Source organism: Tachyglossus aculeatus, chromosome 6, assembly GCF_015852505.1.
Source record: "Tachyglossus aculeatus isolate mTacAcu1 chromosome 6, mTacAcu1.pri, whole genome shotgun sequence".
In the NCBI taxonomy this organism is placed as follows: domain Eukaryota; kingdom Metazoa; phylum Chordata; class Mammalia; order Monotremata; family Tachyglossidae; genus Tachyglossus; species Tachyglossus aculeatus.
Window position 1 is genome coordinate 59,085,528 of NC_052071.1, and position 27,387 is coordinate 59,112,914.

The 27,387-nt window shown below is 47.1% G+C and overlaps 1 protein-coding gene across 2 annotated transcripts in view; it reads right to left on the bottom strand.

Moving 5' to 3' along the window:
* Positions 1 to 27,387, bottom strand: part of LOC119930044 (connector enhancer of kinase suppressor of ras 2-like) — a 266,115-nt gene that overhangs the window by 71,128 nt on the left and 167,600 nt on the right. For both annotated transcript variants that reach the window (XM_038748473.1, XM_038748472.1), the window contains exons 13-14: positions 25,673 to 25,929; positions 1,927 to 1,961 (exon numbers count right to left, since the gene is read on the bottom strand). In XM_038748473.1, the coding sequence (XP_038604401.1) occupies positions 1,927 to 1,961; positions 25,673 to 25,929 (292 nt within the window). The remainder of the gene's footprint in view (positions 1 to 1,926; positions 1,962 to 25,672; positions 25,930 to 27,387) is intronic.

The window sequence follows — 27,387 nt, forward strand, 5'->3', positions numbered from 1 at the left end:
GATGATGATGATGATGATAATGAACCACCCTGCATGGGAGGGGAGGAGGCTCTCTGGCTCTTTGCTGGGTGGTCCTGAGGAGAACGAAGAGACTGTGAGCCACTGTTGGGTAGGGACCATCCCTAGGTGTTGCCAACTTGTACTTCCCAAGCGCTTAGTACAGTGCTCTGCACACAGTAAGCACTTAATAAATATGATTGATTGATTGATTGATTGATTGATTGATTATTGACCTCTCATCTCCCCATCTATTGCCCGCTTCGCAGCCACTTCAGCGCTTTGCTGTCCTCCCCCTTCTAGACTGTGAGCCCACTGTTGGGTAGGGACCGTCTCTATATGTTGCCAACTTGGACTTCCCAAGCGCTCAGTACAGTGCTCTGCACACAGTAAGCGCTCAATAAATATGATTGAATGAATGAACCAAAAGCATTTGGGGCTCTGAACAGTTGGGTGGAGGGGATGGGTTTCTGAGCAGCTGTGTGAGGGGGGTGAGGGGATAGCAGTTCTTTCAAACCCTCTTCCCTTTGCCAATCTTCCCCCTAGCCTAAGGATGTGTCCTCCCTGCCACTACCTGCAGACAGTTCCCACCGACTGTGTTTTTCCCTCATCCCAAGAAGGTGTGGACCCCACCCCCGTTATGTCCCAACTGATCCCCATCATCAATCGTATTTATTGAGCGCTTACTGTGTGCAGAGCACTGTACTAAGCGCTTGGGAAGTACAAATTGGCAACATATAGAGACAATCCCTACCCAACACCACAGGGCAGCCCTCAGCTGCTCTTCAGAGAATTCACTTCCCAGATGGCCCAGATCAATCAATCAATCAATCAATCAATCAATCATATTTATTGAGCGCTCACTGTGTGCAGAGCTCTGTACTAACACTCCCCAGATCTCACTCCACCCTACACCACGGCCCCACTCATGCCTCTCCTCTCTCTCTCCCGAGGGCACATCAGCGGGAGGGGAGAGCATGGCACTATTGCAAATAATAATAATAATAACGATGGTATTTATTAAGCGCTTACTATGTGCAAAGCACTGTTCTAAGTGCTGGGGAGGTTACAAGGTGATCAGGTTGTCCCACGGGGGGCTCAGAGTCTTAATCCCCATTTTACAGATGAGGTAACTGAGGTTGGGTGTGGGCAGTGTGATGGACATCTAGCCGGCCTCGCACATCTGAGGGAGGTGGAAACACTCTCACCACCATCAATCAGTCAATTAGTGGCATTTATTGAGCGCTCACTGTGTGCAGAGCACTGGACTAAGCGCTTGGGAGAGTGTAATATAGCAGAGTTGGTAGGCACATTCCCTCCCCACTAACCCAGCGTGGCTCAGTGGAATGAGCCCGGGCTTAGGAGTCAGAGGTCACAGGTTCAAATCCCGGCTCTGCCACTTGTCATTCATTCAATCGTATTTATTGAGCGCCTACTGTGTGCAGAGCTCTGTACTAAGCGCTTGGGAAGTACAAGTTGGCAACATATAGAGGCGGTCCCTACCCAACAGCAGGCTCACAGTCTAGAAGGGGGAGACAGACAACAAAACAAAACATATTGTCAGCTGCGTGACTTTAGGCAAGTCACTTCACTTCTCTGTGCCTCAGTTACCTCATCTGTAAAATGGAGAATAAGACTGTGAGCCCCACGTGGGCCAACCTTGATTACCTTGTATCCCTCCCAGCGCTTAGAACAGTGCTTGGCACATAGTAAGCTCTTAACAAATGCCAACATTATTATATTAACCCCTTGTCTACCCCTTCCCAAGGAAACTCAATAGACCAAGGAGCCTGTCAGATCCCTGGAGAGCTCTTCATGAGAAAAGCCAGTCAGAGATGGGGTCGAGGGGAAGAGCAAGGGGCTATTTTGAGGAACCATCGCGGGAAGGGTGTGGCGGGGGCGGGAGGTGGGCAAGAAAAATCCGGTTACCTTTCTGAATCTCCACCACCAAGGTCTCCAGCTCGCTGTAGGGAAGGAAGGAGAGGAAACTATGAGCATCTGGGTCACAAACAGGAGAAGACAGCGGCCCGAATCCTGGCAATGTGGGCGTCTGGGCTACGAACAGGAGAAGACAACAGCACAAAACCCGACTTCCTGAGCCTCTAGCATCCGACCACCAGCCGCTTGACACGAAGGTGAGGTCAGAGGCAGAAGCCGTGAGCCTCGTGACCCGAGCGGGCTGTCGGGAATACGCTCCGCTAGCCCTTGATCCCAAAGAGTTCTGGGTCCGGGCAACAGTGGCTCCGCTTGGGGAGGCCCTGGGAGAAAGTGGACAATCTATGGCTACAGAGGTTTCCATCAAACAATCAATCAGTCATATTTATTGAGCACTTACTGTGTGCAGAGCACTTGACTTAGCGCTTGGGAAAGTACAATACAGCAATATAACAGAGTTGGTAACCACATTCCCTGCCCGCCACTGTGTGTAAAGGAGGAGACACATTAATATAAATAAATAAATTACAGATACGTACATAAGTGCTGTGGGCTGAAGGAGGGGTGAATAAAAGGAGCAAATCAGACTGATACGGAAGGGAGACGGAGAAGAGGAAATGAAGGCTTGGTCAGGGAAGGCCTCATGGAGGAGATCAATAAATCAGTGAATTGTATTTATTGAGCGCTTACTGTGTGCAGAGCACTGTACTAAGCGCTTGGGAAGTACAAGTTGGCAACATATAGAGACGGTCCCTACCCAACAGCGGGCTCACAGTCTATAAGGGGGAGACAGAGAACAAAACCAAACAAACTAACAAAATAAAATAAATAGAACAGATATGTACAAGTAAAATAAATAAATGGAGTAATAAATATGTACAAACATATATACATATATACAGGTGCTGTGGGGAAGGGAAGGAGGTAAGATGAGGGGGATGGAGAGGGGGACGAGGGGGAGAGGAAGGAAGGGGCTCAGTCTGGGCAGGCCTCCTGGTTGTGCCTTCAATAAGGCTTTAAAGAGGGGGAGAGTCATTGTCTGTCGGATATGAGGTGGGAGGGCATTCCGGGACAGAGGCAGGATGTGGACGAGAGATTGGTGGCGAGATAGATGAGATTGAGACAACAGTGAGTTGGTTGGCTTTAGAGGCGTGAAGTGTACAGGCTGAGCTGTAGAAGAGTAGCGAGGTGAGGTAGGAGGGGACAAGCTGATTGACTGCTTTAAAGTCAATGGTGAAGAGTTTCCGTCTGATGTGGAGGTAGAGGGGCAACTACTGGAAGTTCTTGAGGAGTGGGGAAACACGGTCTGAACATCTTTATGGAAAAATGATCCGGGCAGCAGAGTGAAGTATAGACTAGAGTAGGGAGAGACAGGAGGCAGAGAAGTTAGCAAGGAGGCTGATACAGTAACCAAGGTAGAGTAGATTAAATGCTTAGATTATTGTGGTTTTTACCTTTCATTGAAATTTTTCCCTGTAAAGCAGAGGCTGTGTGGCCTAGCAGCTGGGAGGCAGGAGACCCGGGATCTAGTCCTGGCCTCCTGTTTGACCTTGAGAAAGTCACTTGGCCTCTTTGGGCCTTAGTGTCTTCATCTGGAAAACTGAACAACTCAATCTTCATTCCCCAAACCTCTTTTCCAGTGTTACTCCCCTCCTTGAAAATCTCCAGTATCTGCCTGTCAACCTACGAATCAAGCAAAAACTGCTCACTCTCAGCCTCAAGGCTGTCCATCCCCTCGCCCCTCCTACCTCACCTCCCTTCTCTCTTTCTCCAGCCCAACCTGCATCCTCCGCTCCTCTGCCACCGCTAACTTCCTCACTGTGCCTCATTCTCGCCTGTCCCACCGTCGACCCCCGGCCCACATCCTTCCCCTGGCCTGGAATGCCCTCCCTCCGCACATCTGCCAAGATAACTCTCCTCCTCCTTCAAATCCCTACTGAGAGCTCACCTCCTCCAGGAGGCCTTCCCACACTGAGCCCCCTTTTTCCTCTCCTCCTCCCCATCCCCCTCGCCCTACCTCCTTCCCCTCCCCACAGCACTTGTATATATATTTCTACAGATTCATTACTCTATTTATTTTACTTGTACATACTTACTATTCTATTTATTTTGTTAATGATGTGCATCTAGCTTTAATTCTATTTGTTCTGACGATTTTGACACCTGTCTACATGTTTTGTTTCATTGTCTGTCTCCCCCTTCTAGACTGTGAGCCCGTTGTTGGGTATTGACCGTCTCTATATGTTGCCGACTTGTACTTCCCAAGCACTTAGTACAGTGCTCTGCACACAGTAAGTGCTCAATAAATGTGGTTGAATGAATGAATGAATAATGAGAATAGTGGCATTTTCTAAGTATTTACTATGTGCCAAGTGCTGGGGTAAACACCAGATAATCAGCTTGGTCCCTGTCCCACAGGGGGCTTACAGTCTAACGAGGAGGGAGAACAGGTATTTTAACCCCATTTCACAGAAGTGGAAACTTAAGCACAGAGAAATTAAGTGACTTGTCCAAGGTTGCACGGCAGGTAAGTGGTGGAGCCAGAATGATCACAGCTCTCCCCATTTTCAAAGCCCTTCTGAAATCACAACTCCTCTTGGAGGGCTTCCCTGATTGATAATGATAATAATAACTGCGGTTTTTGTTAAGCGCTCACTATGTGCCGGGCGCTATTCTAAGCACTAGGGTATATACAAGCTAATCGGGTTGGACGTAGTCCCTGTCACTCATAGGGCTCACGGTCTTAATTCCCATTTTCCAGATGAGGTAACTGAGGCCCGGAGAAATAAAGTGGTATGCCCAAGGTCACACAGCAGACAAGTGGCAGAGCTGGGATTAGAACCCAGGGCTTTCTCCCTGGCCCATGCGCTATCCACTAGACAACACTGCTTCTCTGGGCTGTGCCCAACCTGATTAGTTTGTATCTACCCCAGCACTTAGTACAGTGCCTGGCATATAGTAAGCGCTTAACAGATGCCATAAAACATAAAAAAATATCTTGCACCCCAGCGGCTGGCCCCATCCTGGAATCATGTGACTGACCTCTATTTTAGGGTTTAGTTCATTCATTCATTCAATCGTATTTATTGAGCACTTTCTGTGTGCAGAGCACTGTACTAAGCACTTGGGAAGTACAAGTTGGCAAGATATAGAGACGGTCCCTACCCAACAGTGGGCTCACAGTCTACAAGGGGGAGGCAGACAACAAAACAAAACATATTAACAAAATAAAATAAATAGAATGGTAAATATGTACAAGTAAAATAGAGTATAAATCTGTACAAACATATATACAGAAGCTGTGGGGAGGGGAAGGAGGTAAGGCGGGGGGGATGGGGAGGGGGAGAGGAAGGAGGGGGCTCAGTCTGGGAAGGCCTCCTGGAGGAGGTGAAGAGTGTGTAGAGATTTTGCAGTCCCAGGGCGAGGATTTCAGAGCCAACATGCTCCTGAATATTCAGAAGCAGTCAAAGCCTGGACTTCCCTTTGCCCTCTGCTCTCCTCTCCCGAATCCAGCAGGCCCAGTGGACCAGCCTGGAAATGGGCGGGAAAGGTTTGCCCAAGATTACGGTAATTCCCGGCTACTCCTGATACCACACAATTCATCTATTTTTTCCAGTTAAGATGTGAGCGACTGACACCTTATGCATCGCTTGACGAATACCATCATCATTATTATTATTATCTGTAAAATGGGGATGAAGCCTGTGAGCCCCCCGGGGGACAACCTCATCACCTTGTAACCTCCCTAGCGCTTAGAACAGTGCTTGGCACATGGTAGGTGCTTAACAAATACCATCATCATCATTATTATTATCTGTCAAATGGGGATGAAGCCTGGGAGCCTCCCGGGGGACAGCCTCATCACCTTGTATCTACCCCAGCGCTTGGAACAGTGATTGGCACATGGTGAGCGCTTGACGAATACCATCATCATTATTATTATTATTATCTGTAAAATGGGGATGAAGCCTGTGAGCCCCCCGGGGGACAACCTCATCACCTTGTCTCCCCCCCGGCGCTTAAAACAGAGAAGCAGCGTGGCTCAGTGGAAAGAGCCCGGGCTTGGGAGTCCGAGGTCCTGGGTTCAAATCCCCACTCTGCCAATTGTCAGCTGGATGACTTTGGGCAATCTATTCTATTTATTTTATTTTGCTAGTATGTTTGGTTTTGTTCTCTGTCTCCCCCTTTTAGACTGTGAGCCCACTGTTGGGTAGGGACTGTCTTTATATGTTGCCAAATTGTACTTCCCAAGTGCTTAGTACAGTGCTCTGCACACAGTGAGCGCTAAATAAATACGATTGATGATGACGATGATTCCGCACTGATAGCCTGATTTACATTTTACCCATCAATTCCCCCGTTACAGTCAGGGTGACCCCGGCTCCCGTTACTGATGCGCAGACTTGCACAGGGAGCTTCTCTGCGTTGCTGGGGATCCCCCAAAATTGAGCAGGGCTCAGGGTGTCCCAGTGAGCAGGGACACCCACGGGATGACACAGGCACGGTGGGATTTGGGGCTTGGCGTTTGGGTTTGGAGTGCACGATCTATTAGAGAAGCAGCTTGGCTTAGTACTTATTTATTACTCTATTTATTTATTTATTTATTTTACTTGTACATATCTATCCTATTTATTTTATTTTGTTGGTATGTTTGCTTTTGTTCTCTGTCTCCCCCTTTTAGACTGTGAGCCCACTGTTGGGTAGGGACTGTCTCCATTTGTTGCCAATTTGTACTTCCCAAGCGCTTAGTACAGTGCTCTGCACATAGTAAGCGCTCAATAAATATGATTGATGATGATGAAAGAGCTCGGGCTTGGGAGTCAGAGGTCATGGGTTCTAATCCCAGCTCCGCCACTTGTCAGCTGTGTGACTTTGGAGAAGTCACTTCACTTCCAGCGTTTAGAACAGTGTCCAGCGCTTAGAACAGTGCCAGCGCTTAGAACAGTGCTCCAGCACTTAGAACAGTGCTTTGCACATAGTAAGTGCTTAATAAATGCCACTATTATTATTATTCTTAGGAAATACTTGGCAATACTAAATTCTAATTTTAAAATAGTTATCTCAAAAGTTCTTTGTCTACCAATAGTTGCATCACCTTCCCCTGTTGATTTGTACTGAAATGAGTATTTCTTTGAAATCAAAACATTGTTTTCCTCGCACCAATCTAGAACAGATACGTGCTCTAGAATTGTCTACTCTTGAGACCGTATCATCATCAATCGTATTTATTGAGTGCTTACTGTGTGCAGAGCACTGTACTAAGTGCTTGGGAAGTACAAATTGGCAACATATTGGCAACGTATGTGACAATAAGTGCAGGGTAGGATTCCAGAATAACCATAGAGTATAATTCTATTTATTCTGTTGGTATTGACACCTGTCTACATGTTTTGTTTTATTTTCTGTCCCCCCGCTTCTAGACTGTGAGCCCGTTGTTGGGTAGGGATTGTCTCTGTTGCCAAATTGTACTTTCCAAGCTCTTAATACAGTGCTCTGCACGCTGTAAGCACTCAATAAATAAACTGAATGAATGAATAGAGCCAGAAACTCGAGTTCCAGAGTTAGAGAGCTTTATTTAGTTGTTAGTTGGTGGTTGGGACCACTCCCTATCTCTTTCTGGCCCAAGTTTATGCTCTAGTAGTGCTGATGGTTGACATTTAATAGGCACCTTAATTAATCAGTGGTATTTATTGAGTGCTTCACTGGATGCAGAGCGCAGTAGTGAGTGTCTACAGTAGAGTTGACAGACGTGATCTCTGCCCACAAGGAGCTTGCAGTCTTGAAGAGAAGACAGACATTAAAGTAGATTAGGGATAGGGGAGTTAGAGTAAAATCATCATGGAGTGCACCTGCTCTCAGTTTTTTATATCCACCTGTTCTGGCAAATCCCAGCTGATGCCGTCCCTGCATAACGGGACGGCCCAGGAATTCCGAAGAAGCAGGCAGAATGCTTCAGTTTGGTGAGTTATTGGGTTTTATTGTGGGGAAGTCTACTCACAGACTGGCCCCGGGTGGCTGCAGGGCCCCGAACAGCATATCACAACCCCCTGATGCTATGGTTGGGGTTTATATAGCTGCCAGAGACTATGAGCTCGCTCTCAGTTGTTTATAGCTATATCCTGGGAAGACGGGGAGGGCTAACCGGTATGAGGGGGCTTCTTTGTATAAGCAACCCACAGCAAGGCTACACTAAAAGGCTGCGAAGCAGAAACTGCTCGCAATCAGATAGATATCCTGGGAAAATGGTCTGCTCCAGACTGAGCCCCTTCCTTCCTCTCTCCCTCGTCCCCCTCTCCATCTCCCCCATCTTTCCTCCTTCCCTTCCCCACAGCACCTGTATATATGTTTGTACATATTTAATTACTCTATTTATTTATTTTACTTGTACATATCTATTCTATTTATTTTATTTTGCTAGTATGTTTGGTTTTGTTCTCTGTCTCCCCCTTTTAGACTGTGAGCCCACTGTTGGGTAGGGACTGTCTCTATATGTTACCAATTTGTACTTCCCAAGCGCTTAGTACAGTGCTCTGCACATAGTAAGTGCTCAATAAATACGATTGATGATGATGATGATGATGATTACTCTATTTATTTATTTATTTATCTTGTACATATTTATTCTATTTATTTTATTTTGTTAGTATGTTCGGTTTTGTTCTCTGTCTCCCCCTTCTAGACTGTGAGCCCACTGTTGGGTAGGGACTGTCTCTATGTGTTGCCTACTTGTACTTCCCAAGCGCTTAGTACAGTGCTCTGCACACAGTAAGCGCTCAATAAATACGATTGATTGATTGATTATTCTCTGTGCCTCAGTTTCCTCATCTGTAAAATGGGGATTAAAACTGTGAACCCCACGTGGGACAACCTGATTACCTTGTATCCCCCCTCAGAACTTAGAACAGTGCTTGGCACATAGTAAGCACTTAACAAATACCATCATTATTATTATTAGAGGATTGGAGACACATGAAGGCTTCATTCCCTCCTCCGCTTGCTCATTCATCCAGCTACACGCCATGAGCTCAAGGCTCACTTTGATACAGCTTTTTTGGGTGGGAAGTGTCAATCAGTCCATCAATCATATTTATTAAGCGCTTACTGTTTGCAGAGCACTCGTGGCTTAGTGGATAGAACACAGGCCCGGGAGTCCGAGGGACCTGGGTTCTAACCCTGGTTCTGCTACTTGTAAATAAATAATAATTATGGTATTTGTTAAGTGCCTACTATGTTCCAAGCACTGCTTTAAGCACTGGGGTAGATACAAGGTAATCAGGTTGTCCCACATGGGGCTCGCAGTCTAAATTCCCATTTTATAGATGAGGCGACTGAGGCACAGAGAAGTAGAGAAGCAGCATGGCTCAGTGGAAAGAGCCCGGGCTTTGGAGTCAGAGGTCATGGGTTCAAATCCTGACTCTGCCAATTGTCAGCTGTGTGACTTTGGGCAAGGCACTTAACTTCTCTGTGCCTCAGTTACCTCATCTGTAAAATGGGGATTAAGACTGCGAACCCCCGTGGGACAACCTGATCACCTTGTAACCTTCCCAGTGCTTAGAACAGTGCTTTGCACATAGTAAGCACTTAATAAATGCCATTATTCATTCATTCATTCAATCGTATTTACTGAACACTTACTGTGTGCAGAGCACTGTACTAAGCTCTTGGGAAGTACAAGTTGGCAACATATAGAGATGGTCCCTACCCAACAGAGGGCTCACAGTTTAGAAGGGGGAGACAGACAACAAAACAAAACGTATTAACAAAATAAAATAAATAGAATAAATATTACAAATGAAATAGAGTAATAAATATGTACAAACATATGTACATATATACAGGTGGTGTGGGGAGGGGAAGGATTATTATTATTATTACATTATATTGTATTATATTATATTACATTATATTGTATTATATTATATTACATTATATTGTATTATATTATATTACATTATATTGTATTATATTATATTACATTTATTATATTATATTATATTTATTATATTATATTATTAAGTGACTTGCCCAAGGTCACACAGCAGACAAGTGGCAGAGCGAGGATTAGAACTCACATCCTCTGACTCCCAAGCCTGTGTTCTTGCCAATAGGCCATGCTGCTTCTCAACACTTGTCTGCTGAGACAAGTGTCTGGTGCGTAGTAAGGGCTCAACAAATACCATAAAAACAAATACCATAAAAAAGGAGGACGGGGAGAAGAGAAGGAGGAGAAGGAGGAGGAAGAAAAAGAGGAAGAGGAGGAGGAGGACAAAGAGGAGGAGAAGGAGAAATAAAGATAATAAAATAATAGGAATAATAATTTTGGTACTTGTTCAGCGTTTACTACATGTCAAGTTCAGTACTAAGTGCTGGGCCAGTTATAGGATATTTATGTCCCACTTGAGGCTCACAGAGTAAGAAGGAGAACTACTTATTGAATCCCCATTTTGCCATTGAGGGAAATAAGGCACAGAGAAGTTTGGTGACTTAACCGAGGTCCTAGAACCCAGGTCACTAGGCCACGCTGCTTCCTCTCAGGAGGAGAAAGAGGAAGATACATGTTGCCAACTTGTACTTCCCAAGCGCTTAGTACAGTGCTCTGCACACAGTAAGCGCTCAATAGATACGATTGATGATGATGATGATGAAGAGGAGGTGGAGAGGCCCCCTTGTTTTGCTTCCCAGAAACCCTAGACTCTCGGGGTACAGTGGCTGAGAATCGAAACTAAGCCTCCATTCCCAGAATCTTTCCCACAGTATGCTAAATCGGTGATTTTGAAACCCGATAAAATTATCCAGACACACCCTTCCCCAGGGGCAGGAAGGTTTTTCCAATCACTGTTAATTTCACCGGTTTTAATGACAATAACAGCCTCCACAATTATGTAAATCCAGTGCAGGAAATAATCTGTCAGCCGAAACATATTTCACTCAAATTCTGTATGATCTTTCCCTAATTACATTAAAAATTAATGGTAAACAAAAAAGGGTTTGCGTATAAAAGAATTGTAGTATCACAGCGTTTCCGTGCCAGGAAACACCCTATCAGTCAAGTGCACGGCGCAATTATAAATAAAATATAGTGCATGCTGAAAGTGAGTCAATTTTATTCCTTACATTTAAATGCTCTTGAATATGGAATGAATTAAGCAAGTGTTTAATAAACCATACCATTTCTCTGGCAAGAGAAATTCAATCCAAGAGCTATGTGTTATATTTAGAGGAGTCATGGGCAATAAGTGAATTGCGAATATAATGATCACATGCTGTAAGCCTCTTTAGAAACGGAAGTCTAGCTAATGACCACGGTGGTGCTGAGTCAGCACTTACTATGTGCTGAGCGCTGCGCTGATGGAAGAGCATCCAATCGGACACCCCGTCCTAATGGGGTTCACAATCTCAGAGGGAGGAGAAGCAGGTTTTTGACCCCCATTTTACAGATGGGGAAACAGAGGTCCCATCAGAGTGCAAGCTCCTTGTGGACTGGGAGTGTGTCACTTCTTAACTCAGTGCTTCCCAAAAGTGCCACTACTACTGAGCGGTGAATTGACTTGCCCAAGGTCATTCAGAACCTTTTACAGAAATCCACAGAAATCCACTAGGGTGTGCAGCCCCAGGGGGCTCCTCCTCCTCCTCCTCCTAATAATAATAATAATAATAGTGGTATTAGTTAAGCGCTTAGAGCTTCCCAGACTAAGCCACTTTTCCTCATCTCCGTCTCCCTTCTTAGTCACCCTAACTTGCTCTTTTTACTCTCACCCCCCCACCCAGTCATTCATTCATTCATTCAATCGTATTTATTGAGCACTTATTGTGTGCAGAGCACTGTACTAAGCGCTTAAAAAATGGTACAGTATTTTTATTCATTTGGAATACCATAATCAATCTTGAAATTTTTACCTGTAATTAGACATGTTCTAATTACAGTCTCACAACACTTATAAATATATATGTGCATAAAATAAGGCACAGATAAGTTTGGTGACTTAACCGAGGTCCTAGAACCCAGGTCACTAGGCAACGCAGCTTCCTCTCAGGAGGAGAAAGATTAAGAGGAGATGGAGAGGTCCCCTTGTTTTGCTTCCCAGAAACCCTAGACTCTCGGGGTACAATATTTTTATTCATTTGGAATACCATAATCAATCTTGACATTGTTTTTACCTGTATATCTGTTTACAGATATATATATATATATATCTGTATTTTTATTTATTTGCATTGATGTCCATCTCCCCTTCTCTAGACTGTGAGCTCATTGCGGGCAGGGATTGTCACTCTTGTACTGTTCTTTCCCAAGAGCTTAGTGCAGTGCTGTGCGCACATTTTGCAATCCCCATTTCACAGATGAAGTAACTGTGGCCCAGAGTAGTGAAGTGACTCACCCAAAGTCACACAGCAGGCCTTCCCTAACTAGGCCCTCCTTTCCTCAAACTGCGGTATCTTTCCATTCTTCTCATTGTTTTAGTCATATCAAAATGCCATTAGATTACTTGGATTACATTCGGAAGGAGCCGTTTCTTCTATTCAATGACATGAGTTTAAAGCAATGCTGTGGATGTGTGAAGAATTCCCTCTGTCTCTGGTAGACTCCATCTCTCTTCTCTCGTCTGTTTCATCTCTCTCTCTCTCCCCCCTTTGTCTCTCCATCTCTCTGCTCACTATCATTCATCTCTCTCAGTCTCATTCCATCTCTCTTCTCTCTGTTCATCTCTCTCTCCCATTTGTCTCTCTTCATCTCTCTGCTTGCCATCTCTCATGTCTTCTCTCATCTTTCACCTCTCTCTCCTCTCATCTCTTCCTCCTCCATCTTTCCGCTCTCTCTGTCTCTCTTCTCTCTTCTGTTTCATCTCTCTCTTCCCTCTTTGTCTCTCTCCATCTTTCTGTATCTCTCATCTCTCTTCTCTCATCTTTCACCTCTCTCACCTCTTTATCCCAGACTGAGCCCCTTCCTTCCTCTCCCCCTCCTCCCTCTCCCCATCCCCCCCGCCTTACCTCCTTCCCTTCCCCACCGCACCTGTATATATGTATATATGTTTGTACATATTCATTACTCTATTTATTTTACTTGTACATATTTATTCCATTTATTTTATTTTGTTAATATGTTTTGTTTTGTTGTCTGTCCCCCCTCTAGAATGTGAGCCTGCTGTTGGGTAGGGACCGTCTCTATGTGCTGCCAACTTGTACTTCCCAGGCTCTGCACACAGTAAGCGCTCAATAAATACGATTGAATGAATGAAGTGGCAGAGCTCCTGACCCCCACCCCTGACTTCTTTGTTGTGGTCAAGGGGCATGGGCAGTATTGAAGTGCTCCCACCCTCCACCCGGTCCCCACTCAACTACTTCCACAACAAGAGGACACCTTCTTGTAGTAATAAAAATAATAGTAGCAGTGGCATAAGAAGCAGCATGGCCTAGTGGAAAAATCAGGGGCCTGGGATTCAAGAGAACCTAGGTTCTAATCCCAGCTTTGCCACTTATATGCTACTACTACTATTACTACTACTACTACTACTACTACTACTACTACTACTGCTACTACTACTACTACTAATAATAATGATGATGGCATTTGTTAAGTGCTTACTATGTGCAAAGCACTGTTCTAAGCGTTGGGGAGGTTACAAAGTGATCAGGTTGCCCCACGGGGGGCTCACAGTCTTCATCCTCGACTCCGCTCTCTCATTCACCCCTCACATCCAAGCCGTCACCAAAACCTGCCGGTCTCAGCTCCGCAACATTGCCAAGATCCGCCCTTTCCTCTCCATCCAAACCGCTACCCTGCTCATTCAAGCTCTCATCCTATCCCGTCTGGACTACTGCACTAGCCTTCTCTCTGATCTCCCATCCTCGTGTCTCTCTCCACTTCAATCCATACTTCATGCTGCTGCCCGGATTATCTTTGTCCAGAAATGCTCTGGACATATTACTCCCCTCCTCAAAAACCTCCAATGGCTACCGATCAATCTGCGCATCAAGCAGAAACTCCTCACCCTGGGCTTCAAGGCTGTCCATCACCTCGCCCCCTCCTACCTCACCTCCCTTCTCTCCTTCTACTGCCCAGCCCGCACCCTCCGCTCCCCCACCACTAATCTCCTCACTGTACCTCGCTCTCGCCTGTCCCGCCATCGACCCCAGGCCCACGTCCTCCCCCGGGCCTGGAATGCCCTCCCTCTGCCCATCCGCCGCGCTAGCTCTCTTCCTCCCTTCAAGGCCCTGCTGAGAGCTCACCTCCTCCAGGAGGCCTTCCCAGACTGAGCCCCTTCTTTCCTCTCCCCCTCGTCCCCCTCTCCATCCCCCCGTCTTACCTCCTTCCCTTCCCCACAGCACCTGTATATATGTATATATGGTTGTACATATTTATTACTCTATTTATTTATTTATTTTACTTGTACATTTCTATCCTACTTATTTTATTTTGTTGGTATGTTTGGTTCTGTTCTCTGTCTCCCCCTTTTAGACTGTGAGCCCACTGTTGGGTAGGGACTGTCTCTATGTGATGCCAATTTGTACTTCCCAAGCGCTTAGTACAGTGCTCTGCACATAGTAAGCGCTCAATAAATACGATTGATTGATTGATTGATTCATCCCCATTTTGCAGATGAGGGAACTGAGGCCTAGAGAAGTCAAGTGACTTGCCCAAAGTCACACAGCTGACAATTGGTGGAGCCGGGCTTTGAACCCATGACCTCTGACTCCAAAGCCCGTGCTCTTTCCACTGAGCCATGCTGCTTCTTTAAGAGGTGACACGGACTCAGAAGCTGAGGAGGCTGAGCGGCGCAGAAGATACAAGCCATTCTCTGATGTCAGAAGCAGAAGCCAGAGCTGTAAAGGGCAACAGTGGGGTGATGAAAGGGCCACCCATTTGTCTGCCCCTGGTGAGAAATTTTTACTGGTGAGAAACTAGTAAAATCCCCAGCTCCTCTCATTTAGGATGAGAATGCCAACATGGACCAAAGCTTGTTTTTTTGTTTTTTTTTTTAAATGGTATTCATTAAATTCTTACTATATGCAAGGCACTGTACTAAGCACTGGGATAGATACAAGATAATCAGGTTGGAAAGTGCCTACCAAATCTACTATCAATCAATCAGTCAGTGGTATTTGTTGAGCACTTACTACGTGCAGAGCATTATACTAAGCAATCAAAAGAGTATATATTGTTATATTGAATTCTCCCAAGTGTTTAGTAATAATAATAATAACAATGATGGCATTTGTTAAGCACTTACTAGTTGCAAAGCACTGTTCTAAGTGCTGGGGGGATACAAGGTGATCAGGTTGTCCCACGTGGGGCTCACAGTCTTCATCCCCATTTTACAGTTGAGGTCACTGAGGCTCCGAGAAGTTAAGTGACTTGCCCAAGGTCACACAGCAGACGTGTGGCAGAGCTGGGATTCGAACCCATGACCTCTGACTCCAAAGCCCATGCTCTTTCCACTGAGCCACGCTGCTTGTCATGAGCACTGGTACAGTCTCAGCACACAGTAAGTGCTCAATAAGTATGAGTGAGAGATGGATTGATTGATGGTTTACTCCTTCACTATGTTCCTTTCGCTTATAATAACGATGGTATTTGTTAAGCGCTTACTGTGTTGCAGGCACTGTACTAAGCACCACCCCCACCTTCCCCACGGCCTGCAGAGTGGGCTGACGTGGCCGAAATTCAAGGGGCCTGGGCCTCTCTCAGCTGCAGAAATGAGATCGGGTGCCTGAGACCCTACCCCATCTGCTACAGAGCCTCTCAGTTTGACTCAAACCGAGAAAAGAAACGAAAGCAGCTCCTGCCACCCGTCCGGTCACAAATGACCACGTTCCCAGGGTTTTCGTGAGAAGCAGTGTGGCTCGGTGGAAAGAGCCCGGGCTTTGGAGTCAGAGGTCCTGGGTTCGAGTCCCGGCTCAGCCACTTGTCAGCTGTGTGACTTTGGGCAAGTCACTTCACTTCTCTGTGCCTTAGTTACCTGATCTGTAAAATGGGTATGAAGATTGTGAGCCCCACATGGGACAACCTGATCACCTGGTATCCTCCCCCAGCGCTTAGAACAGTGCTTTGCACATAGTAAGCGCTTAACAAATGCCATCATTATTATTCAATCAATCAATCAATCAATCGTACTTATTGAGCGCTTACTGTGTGCAGAGGGAAAATGAGGGCTTATTTAGGGAAGGCTTCTTGAAGGAGATTCATTCATTCATTCATTCAATCAATCATATTTATTGAGCATTTACTGTGTGCAGAGCAGTACACTAAGCGCTTGGGAAGTCCAAGTTGGCAACATATAGAGACAGTCCCTACCCAACAGTGGGCTCACAGTCTAAAAGGGGGAGACAGAGAACAAAACCAAACATACTAACAAAATAAAATAAATAGTACGGCTCAGTGGAAAGAGCCCGGGCTTTGGAGTCAGAGGTCCTGGGCTCAAATCCCGGCTCTGCCACTTGTCAGCTGTGCGACTTTGGGCAAGTCACTTAACTTCTCTGGGCCTCAGTTCCCTTGTCTGTAAAATGGGGATTAAGACTGTGAGCCCCACGTGGGACAACCTGATCACCTTGTAACCTCCCCAGCGCTTAGAACGGTGCTTTGCACATAGTAAGCGCTTAATAAATACCATTATCATCATCATCATCATCATCATAAAATAAATAGATAAATAGTATTCATTATATATAGTATGCATTATCTATAAATAAATATAATATAATATAATAAATATAAATAATATTCATTATTATTCCCCCCGCCGGGGGAGATTCCTAGGTGACTCGGGGAAGGTGGGGTTGGGTGGGGCGTCTCAGCCAGGAGGCACAAGCACCCAGCGAGGACTGGGGCAAACCCCCAGCTGGAATCCATCCGAAGCCCTTCGCGCTGCTGTGGCCGGGCAGTTCGATCCCGGCCAAATTCCCAAGGAGACAGAGAGGGATTTGGGATGGCTGTGGGCCAGGAAGGGGACAACCGAAGGACCACAGAAGGCCGTTGGGCCTGGGGCCTGATGTCTGCTCCTGTCAAGGGCAGCGGCACGGCCAAGTCTTCTGGACAAAGACCCCGGGCGGAGCGGTTGATTCTGGTGTCGATGGCTGGCCCAGGACAGTACGGTCTAATGGTTAGAGCACCGGCCTGGGAATCAGAAGGTCATGGTCAGCGCTTAGAACAGTGCTTTGCACATAGTAAGCGCTTAATAAATACCATTATTATTATTATTATTATTATTATTATGGGGTTCTAACCCCTGTGCTGCCATTTGTCTGCTGTGTGACCCTGGCCAAGTCCCTTCGCTTCTCTGGGCCTCTGTTAGCTCATCTTTAAAATGGCGATTGAGACTGTGAGCTCCACATGGGGAAAGGGACTGTGTTCAACCCGATTCGTTGCATTCACCCCAGTGCTTAGTACAGTGCCTGGCATATAATAATAATAATGATATTTGTTAAGCGCTTACTATGTGCCAAGCATCATCATCATCATCAATCGTATTGAGCGCTTACTATGTGCAGAGCACGGTACTAAGCGCTTGGGAAGTACAAATTGGCAACATATAGAGACAGTCCCTACCCAACAGTGGGCTCACAGTCTATAAGGGGGAGACAGAGAACAAAACCAAACATACTAACAAAATAAAATAAATAGAATAGATATGTACAAATAAAATAAATAAATAAATAAATAGAGTAAAAAAAATATGTACAAACATATATACATATATACAGGTGCTGTGGGGAAGGGAAGGAGGTAAGATGGGGGGATGGAGAGGGGGACGAGGGGGAGAGGAAGGAAGGGGCTCAGTCTGGGAAGGCCTCCTGGAGGAGGTGAGCTCTCAGTAGGGCCTTGAAGGGAGGAAGAGAGCTAGCTTGGCAGATGGGCAGAGGGAGGGCATTCCAGGCCCGGGGGATGACGTGGGCCGGGGGTCGATGGCGGGACAGGCGAGAGCGAGGGACGGTGAGGAGATCAGCGGTGGAGGAGCGGAGGGTGCGGACTGGGCTGTAGAAGGAGAGAAGGGAGGTGAGGTAGGAGGGGGCGAGGGGATGGACAGCCTTGAAGCCCATGGGGAGGAGTTTCTGCCTGATGCGCAGATTGATTGGTAGCCACTGGAGATTTTTGAGGAGGGGAGTGATATGCCCAGAGCGTTTCTGGACAAAGATAATCCGGGCAGCAGCATGAAGTATGGATTGAAGTGGAGAGAGACACGAGGATGGGAGATCAGAGAGAAGGCTGGTACAGTAGTCCAGACGGGATAGGATGAGAGCTTGAATGAGCAGGGTAGTGGTTGGGATGGAGAGGAAAGGGCGGATCTTGGCAATGTTGCGGAGCTGAGACCGGCAGGTTTTGGTCACGGCTTGGATGTGAGCACCGTTCGAAGCGCTGGGGAGGTTACAAAGTGATCAGTTTGTCCCACAGGGTGCTCACAGTTTTAATCCCCATTTTACAGATGAGGCAACTGAGGCCCAGAGAAGTTAAGTGACTTGCCCAAGGTCACACAGCAGACAAGTGGCAGAGGCAGGATTAGAACCCATGACCTTCCGACTCCCAGGCCTGAGGTATATCTACTAAGCCATGCCGCTTCTCTGATTAAGACTGTGAGCCCCATCTGGGACAGGGACTGTGTCCAACCCACTTTGCTTACATCTACTCCAGCCCTTAGTACAGTGCCTGGTAATAACGATGGCATTTGTTAAGCTCTTACCATGTGCGAAGCATTGTTCTAAGCGCTGGGGAGATACAAGGCGATCAGGTTGTCCCGGGAGGCTCACAGTTTTAATCCCCATTTTCCAGATGAGGTAACTGAGGCCCAGAGAAGTTAAGTGACTTGCCCAAAGTCACACAGCTGACAGTTGGCAGAGCCGGGATTGGAACCCATGGCCTCCGACTCCAAAGCCCGGGCTCTTTTCACTGAGCCAAGCCGCTTCTCCAATCAGGACAAGATAGCCAGAGAGGGTCGGGGGCTGGCCCATGGTCACCCAGCAGGCCGGGGGCAGAGTCGAAATCAGGCCCCAGGCCTCCCGGCTCCTAGCCCCGTGATCTTCCCCTAGGGTCACACCAGGCTCTGCTATTCCCCCGTCCCCCCCAACCCCTTCCCGCCACGACGTCGAGTCAGGCCCCTGATGATCAACCGCGGGCAAATACATTTAATTAAAAAGCCATTAGTCAGGAAATTGTTTTGATTGCAGATTATCAGGAGGAAGTGGGTGCTATATTTAGCCGCCCCAAAGTTCAGCGGAACCAGAGCGCTGATTTCAGTGGAATCTGAAACAGTGGGGGAGAAGTGGGAGGGAGATGGGGGCATGGCAGAAACCCTGGAAGCGGGCCCTCGATTTTCTTGGGGTGCCCCGGGCACAAGAAGGGACGGTGGAGGGGCACTGGGCGACGGACACTGGGCACGGACCAGCCCCCGAGGACAACTGAGTGGAGTTTCTCAAGTTGTGTCATTCATGCGCCCAGACAACGTGTCATTCGATTTGTTAAATCTTTTTTTAAGGTATTTGTTAAGCGACGCCACAGAGACTCCATGGACTCATCTCCATTTAAATATTTATTTATTTATTTTACTTGTACATATCTATTCTATTTATTTTATTTTGTTAGTATGCTTGTTTTGTTCTCCGTCTCCCCCTTTTAGACTTTGAGCCCACTGTTGGGTAGGGACTGTCTCTATATGTTGCCAGTTTGTACTTCCCAAGCGCTTAGTACAGTGCTCTGCACATAGTAAGCGCTCAATAAATACGATTGATGATTGATGATCTCCAGCGCTTAGAACAGTGCTGTGCACATAGTAAGCGCTTAACAAATGCCATCGTTATTATTATTATTATCTCTCCCAGAACGCTGTGGGTCGAAGACCCACAAATGTTGCCAACTTGTACTTCCCAAGCGCTTAGTACAGTGCTCTGCACACAGTAAGCGCTCATTAAATACGATTACAAGGTGATCGGGTTGTCCCACGGGGGGCTCACAGTTTTAATCCCCATTTTGCAGATGAGGGAACTGAGGCACAGAGAAGTGACTCTCCCAAAGTCACACAGCTGACACTTGGTGGAGCCGGGGCTTGAACTCATGACCTCCGACTCTGAAGCCTGGGCTCTTTCCACTGAGCCACGCTGTTAAGCATTTACTATGTGCAAGACACTATTTTGATGCTATTGATCTCTGTTTACTTGCTTTGTTTTGTTGTCTGTCTCCCCCTTCTAGACTGTCAGCCCGTTGTTGGGTAGGGGTCATCTCTATCTGTTGCCGAATTGTACTTTCCAAGCGCTTAGTACAGTGCTCTGCACACAGTAAGCACTCAATAAATACAATTTAATAATAATAATAATGATTGAATGAATGAATGAATGAAGACGACTCGACGGCTTAACACAACAACAATTTGTTACTCACTTATTACACTGCACTAAACACTGGGGTAGATACAAGTTAATTGGAGTCATTCACTCAATCGTATTTATTGAGCACTTGTGCAAATCACTGTACTAAATGTTTAGCTCTGGACTAAGCACTTAGCAGTGTGCTAATTGTATCGGTTAATGGTATTTGTTAAGTGCTTATTACTATGTGCCAGGTACTGTACTAAGTGCTAAAGTAGATAAATCCGTTGTTGGTGAGGGACCGTTTCCGTATGTTGTCAATTTGTACTTCCCAAGTGCTTAGTACAGTGCTCTGCATATAGTAAGTGCTCAATAAGTGCTAAAGTAGATAAATCTGTTGTTGGTGAGGGACCTTCTCTGTATGTTGCCGATTTGTACTTCCCAAGTGTTTAGTACAGTGCTCTGCATATAGTAAGTGCTCAATAAGTGCTAAAGTAGATAAATCCGTTGTTGGTGAGGGACCTTCTCTGTATGTTGCCGATTTGTACTTCCCAAGTGCTTAGTACAGTGCTCTGCGTTTAGTAAGTGCTCAATAAGTGCTAAAGTAGATAAATCCGTTGTTGGTGAGGGACCGTCTCTGTATGTTGCTGATTTGTACTTCCCAAGTGCTTAGTACAGTGCTCTGCATATAGTAAGTGCTCAATAAATACGATTGAATGAATAAATGAATAAATAAAAGCCAGTCAGATTGGATACAATCCCTGTGCCTCTCCCCTTTGGGGCTGGGATGGGAGAAGAGCAAAGAGAGCAAATCCCGCGGGTGGAGAGGTAGGGACATTTAGGGAAGCAGTGTGGCTCAGTGGAAAGAGCCCAGGCTTGGGAGTTCGAGGTCATGGGTTCTAACCCTGGCTCCGCCGCTTGTCAGCTGTGTGACTTTGGGCAAGTCACTTAACTTCTCTGTGCCTCAGTTCCCTCATCTGTAAAATGGGGATTAAAACTGTGAGCCCCACGTGGGACAACCTGATCACCTTGTATCCTCCCGACTGCTTAGAACTATATGCTTAGCACATGGTAAACGCTTAACATATACCATAATAATAATTATTATTAAAGAGTGCAGGCTTGGGAGTCAGCAGGACATGGGTTCTAATCGTGGCTCCACCACTTGTCTGCTGTGTGACCTTGGGCAAGCCACTTCACTTCTCTGTGCCTCTGTTACCTCAATTGTAAAATGGGGATTAAGACTGTGAGCTCCACGTGGGACAACCTGAATTAGCTTATATCTACCCCAGCGCTTAGAACACTGTTTGGCATATAGTAAGCACTTAACAAATGCCACCATCATCATCATAATACTAATGATATAAAATATGCCACATATAAGTAAATATATATAAACACAAAATATATTTATATATTATATAAGTATTATATAATACATAATATATATTATATAATATAATTTATATATCATATAATTATTATTTTATATATTATATAACATATATAATATTATATTATGTAATTATTATATAATATACAAATATACATACATGCATACATATTTTATATTTATATATATTATTAAGTATTATTATATTATATTATTATTATGAGGGTTAGGGTCAAGTCAAGCTTCCTCCCTATCCTGGCCAAGGAAGGGATCACTGGGCTCACATTCCCCCACTAGAATGAAAGCTGCTAGAGGGCAGGGATCACATCTGTGAACTATCATCCTCTCCTAAGCACTCAGCACAGTGTCCTGCAGCCAGTAAGCGTCCAGTCAATACCTCAGACTGATTGATCAGTCGACCACCCTTCAGGCCCAGGAGCCCCCCAGAAGCCATTAGCCATTGGCAATGGGGTCCAGACTTGAGGGGGCCTCACCGTTCTGCGACCGGGAGGAAATGCCACCGTCTGCAAAGATGCCAGCGTCATGAGCTGCTCCCACCAAAAAGGGAAGAGGGCTCCGTATGTGGGGAAACCACCCGGGAATCTCCCAGCTTTCCACTGCCTGCCGGGCCTGAGCTAGGCTTCTCCCAGACGTGCCTCGGGACAGTGAGTCAGTCGTACTTATTGAGTGCTTACTGTGTGCAGAGCACTGTACTAAGCATTTGGGAGAGCATTATTATTATTAATATTAATAATAGTTTTGGTATTTGTTAAGTGTGTACTATGTGCCAAGCACTGTTCTAAGCGCTGGGTAGATACAAGGTAATCAGGTTGTCCCACGTGGGGCTCAAAGTCTTAATCCCCATTTTACAGATGAGGTAACTGAGGCACAGAGAACTGTGAGCCCGTTGTTGGGTAGGGACGTCTCTATATGTTGCCGACTTGTACTTCCCAAGCGCTTAGTACAGTGCTGTGGACACAGTAAGCTCTTGATAAATACAATTGAATGAATGACTGAATGAATGAAGTGGCTTGTCCAAAGTCACAGAGCTGACCAGTGGCGGAGCCGGGATTAGAACCCACGACCTCTGACTCTCAAGCCCGTGCTCTTTCCACTGAGCCACTCTGCCTTTCTACAGTGTACAATGTAATGATAGAACAGACACATTCCCTGCCCACAACGAGCTTACAGTTTAGAGGGTAAACTCGACCTGACCCGGCCTGGCCTCAACTCTCCAGGCAGATATGAGGAGAGCAGCTCGCAGATGCGGAAAATGCAGAGAGCCATGTCAAAACCCCATGCTGCCCGGCTTCCCTGACCTTATGAAAACACGTTTTGGGTTTTTTTAAAGGTATATGTTAAGCACTTACTAAGTGCTGGGCACTATACTAAGGACAGGTACAGGATAAGGTCGGACCCAGTTCATTTAATAGTAATAATAAAAATGGCATTTGCTAAACACTTACTGTGTTCCAGGCACTGTACTAAGTGCTAGGGTGGGTACAAGCAAATCGGGTTGGACACAGTCCCTGTGCCATGTGGGGGTTCACAGTCTTCATCCCCATTTTACAAAGAAGGTAACTGAGGCCCAGAGAAGTGAAGTGATTTGACCAAGGTTAGACCGCAGATGAGTGGTAGAGCTGGGATAATAACTCCGGTCCTTCTTACTCCCAGGTTCCAGGCTCTAGCCACTAGGCCATGCTAAGGCATTAGTGTTGACATTTATTAAACTCTCACTACATGTAAGGCACTGCACTAACTGCTGGGATGGATACAGGATAATCAATCAATCAATCAATCATATTTATTGAGCTCTTACTGTGTGCAGAGCACTGTACTAAGCCCTTGGAAAGTACAAGTTGGCAACATATAGAGACAATCCCTACCCAACAGGGGTCTCACACTCTAATCAGATCAGACCCACAGGACTCATATTCCCTGAGGGAGAGTAAGGACCTCATCCCCATTTTACAGAGAGGAAACTGAGGCCCGGAGAGTAAACAGACCCCTCCCATCTCCCGAGGCCAGCTCGCCCTCCCGCAGCTGGACAGTAGACCCCGGCCCCCTGGATCAAGAGCTCCATGCCCCTCATCCATCCCCGCCGTGGAATAAATGCCAGGACGCCCGATTAAGCTGTGACCTCTTCCATCATCATCATCATCATCAATCGTATTTATTGAGCGCTTACGATGTGCAGAGCACTGTACTAAGCGCTTGGGAAGTCCAAATTGGCAACATATAGAGACAGTCCCTACCCAACAGTGGGCTCACAGTCTTCCAGGGCAACACGTCATCAATTCGGGAGGCCATCCTGGGTTGGGGAGCAGTGGAGCGTGTTAAGAGCGAAAGGTGCCCATGCCCCCCCAAAAGCACCCCCATGCCCAGCTGTATCCTCCTCTCTTCGAGCTCTACCATAGTTTTCATACAACAGAGCCTGAACCCAGGCGAAACAATCACTGGCTTCCCCGCCGAGGTGGAGACGAGACGGGATTTAGCCTGGATTTCCTCAGGCCAAGTCTCACCCCATCTCCCAGCCCCTCTTCATCCACTTACTGTCTCTCTCCTCTCCCACCACTGGTACTGAAAACCACCTCAGCCTCACCGTTGAGGGAAGAGCGGTGAGTAACATAGTACACCGTGACTCAGTAGACTTGGGGTCTAATCTCTGCTCTACCACTTACCTGCTGGGAGACCATGGGAAGGTAGTTTAACTTCTCTGGTTCTCAGTTTCCTCATCCGTAAAACAAGGATTCAATACCCGTTCTCCCCAAAATGGGACAGGGACCATGCATGTTGGTTTTGTTTTTCCTATGGCATTTGTTAAATGCTTGCTATGTTACAGGCACAGTACTAAGGACTGGGGTAAATACATTCATTCATTCATTCATTCATTCATTCAATCGTATTTATTGAGCGCTTACTGTATGCAGAGCACTACTAAGCGCTTGGGAAGTACAAGTTGGCAACATATAGAGACATTCATTCAATCGTATTTATTGAGTGCTTAGGATATGCAGAGCACTGTAAAGCGCGATTCAGGAACAAAGAGAGGCAATCCCTGTCAACCACGGGCTCCCAGTCTAGAAGGGGGGAGCTAGACATCAAAACTAGTAAAAAGGGATCAATAACATCAATATAAATAAATAGAATTATAGATGTATACACATCAAAATGAGGGTAGGGACCGTCTCTCTATTTTGCCAACTTGTACTTCCCAAGCGCTTAGTACCGTGCTCTGCACACAGTAAGCGCTCAATAAATGTGATTGAATGAATGAATAAGCAGGCATTAATATAAATAGAATTATAGATATGTACTTATATATACATGATTGCTGTGGGGAGGGGAGGGGGATAGAGTAAAGGGAGCAAGTTGGGGTGATGGAGAGGGAAGGGGGAGCTGAGGAAAGGGGGGCTTAGTCTGGGAAGGCCTCCTGGAAGAGGAGAGCCTTCAGGAGCACTTTGAAGGGGGAAGCTAATCCAGTTGGACACAGTCCATGTCCCACCATGAGCGGGTCACAGTCTTAGCCCCCATTTTCCAGGTGAGGGAACTGAGGCCCAGAGAAGTGAAGTGATTTGCCCAAGGTCACACAGCTGGCATGTGGCTGAGTGGGGATTAGAACCCATGATTGTACCGTATCTGTCCCAGTGCTCGGCACAGAGTAAGGGACTAGCAAATTCCACCATTCTTTTAGACATTATCACCAATTGCCCGGGCATGTGTGCGCCCTCTGTTTCTTGGTGCCCAGAGGGATGGTCTAGGCTGTGGATCAAGAGCAGTTTCAGTGTCTGTGTGGCAGCGACGGGTTCCCCCCCGGCCCCGCAATAGTTCTCTCCAGTCAAAGGGCACGCGGCCCCTACATCGTCCAACGAATGGACAAGGCGCTCCTGGGCACCGGACAACTGGTGTCCTGAGGCATGAGGGTATCGTCTACCTCCTGGCACCCATCAGATACCCAGGCCTCCCCCAGTTGCTCTGCCCATCAGGGTCCGAATCCCCCCGGACCCTCCCTATCCCCCACCCTCTGGGCATGAGGGCCGAGCAGGAGGGACTTACGTGGTAGAGTGGCACCGTGTGGCTCTCAGCCGGGGCAAAGCCACCGCCTTCCTGGTGCCCTGGATCCGTCCGGGCGGTCCCACTGGTGGTCAGCAAGGTCGGGCTGAGGGGCCGGGAGGGGCTGGTGGGCCCCCTGCCCTTTTTCCTGGACCTCCGGCCTCCCGTGTCTCTCTTGCCATCCTTCTGCATGGCGGCCTCCTCCTGGATCACCAAGATCTTGTCGTCGCTCAGGTAGTGCAGGAGGGCATTCTCGGAGTCAGTTGGTGGAGGAGGGAGGGGAGAGAGAAACGTGAAAGAGGCAGATACCCAGGCCCAAGGGGCACACACAGCTTGGACGCAGGCTCAGACACACGCTTCGACTCACACGTTCAGGGCAGTGCTGAGGTGGGCTCCCGGGCAGGCGGTCAGGAGAGCATGCACGCAGACAGACAAGCAGACAGACAGTCAGCCAGGCAGCCCCGTGGGCAGAAGCGCAGGTGGGCCCCGGGCGCTGAGACGGGGCCCTGTTTCCTGCCCGGGCTCAGGCGGGAGGGCTCTGCCGCCCACCTCCTGCCCCGGAGACTACAACCGCAGCAGCGGCGGAGACAGTGGCGGGGGCAGCAGCTCCTCAGAGTGTCATCCTCAGAGCAACGTGTCGACCGAGAAGTGAAACTCAGACCCTGTCTCTGGGTCGGCCACCCCCTGCCCCCGAAGTGCTCCCTCCCGTTGGACACAACCAGAGCGGCCTGGTGGGAAGAGCTCAGGCCTGGGGGTCAGAGGACCTAGGTTCTCATCTTGCTTGCTGTGTGACCTTGGACAAGTCACTTCACTTCTCCGAACCTCATTTCCCTCGACCGTAAATAGGGATTCAATATCTGTTCTTCCTCCTACTCAGATTGTGAGCCCCATGTGGGACAAGGACTGTCTCTGGTCTGACTCACTTGTATCTTCCCCCAGAGCTTAGAACAGTGTTTGGCTTCAACTATCACCTCCAGGAGAAACAGCGTGGCTGAGAAGCAGCGTGGCTCAGTGGAAAGAGCACGGACTTGGAAGTCAGATGGCATGGGTTCTAATCCCGGCTCTGCCATTTGTCTGCTGTGTGACTTTGAGCAAGTCACTTAACTGATCTGTGCCTCAGTTCCCTCATCTGTAAAATGGGGATTAGGACTGTGAGCCCCACGTGGGACAACCTGATTACCTTCTTTCCACCCCAGTGCTTAGAACAGTGCTTGGCACATAGTAAGCGCTTAACAAATGCCATCATCATTATTATTATTATTATTATTATGTACCCAAATCTACATCTTCAGCCCTGACGGCTCGCTCCCTCTCTGCCGTCTTGCATTTCCTCCTGCCTTCAAGACTTCCCTATTTGGATGCCCTCCCCTCACCCTAAGCTTAACATGTCCAAAATAGAACTCCTTATCCCCCCACCCAAACCCCGTCCTCCCCTTCACTTTCCCATCACTGTAGACGGCATCACCATCGTTTCTGTCTCACAAGCCCATAACTTGGCTCTATCCTTATCTCCACTCTCTCTCATTCAACCCACAAATTCAGTCCATCACTAAATCCCATAGGTTCCACCTTCACAGCGTTGCTAAAATCCACCCTCTCCTCTCCATCCAAACTGCTACCACATTAATCCAGTCTCTTATCCTATCCCACCTTGATTACTGTAGCAGCCTCCTTGCTGACCTCCTAGCCTCCTGTTTCTCCCCACTCCAGTCTGTACT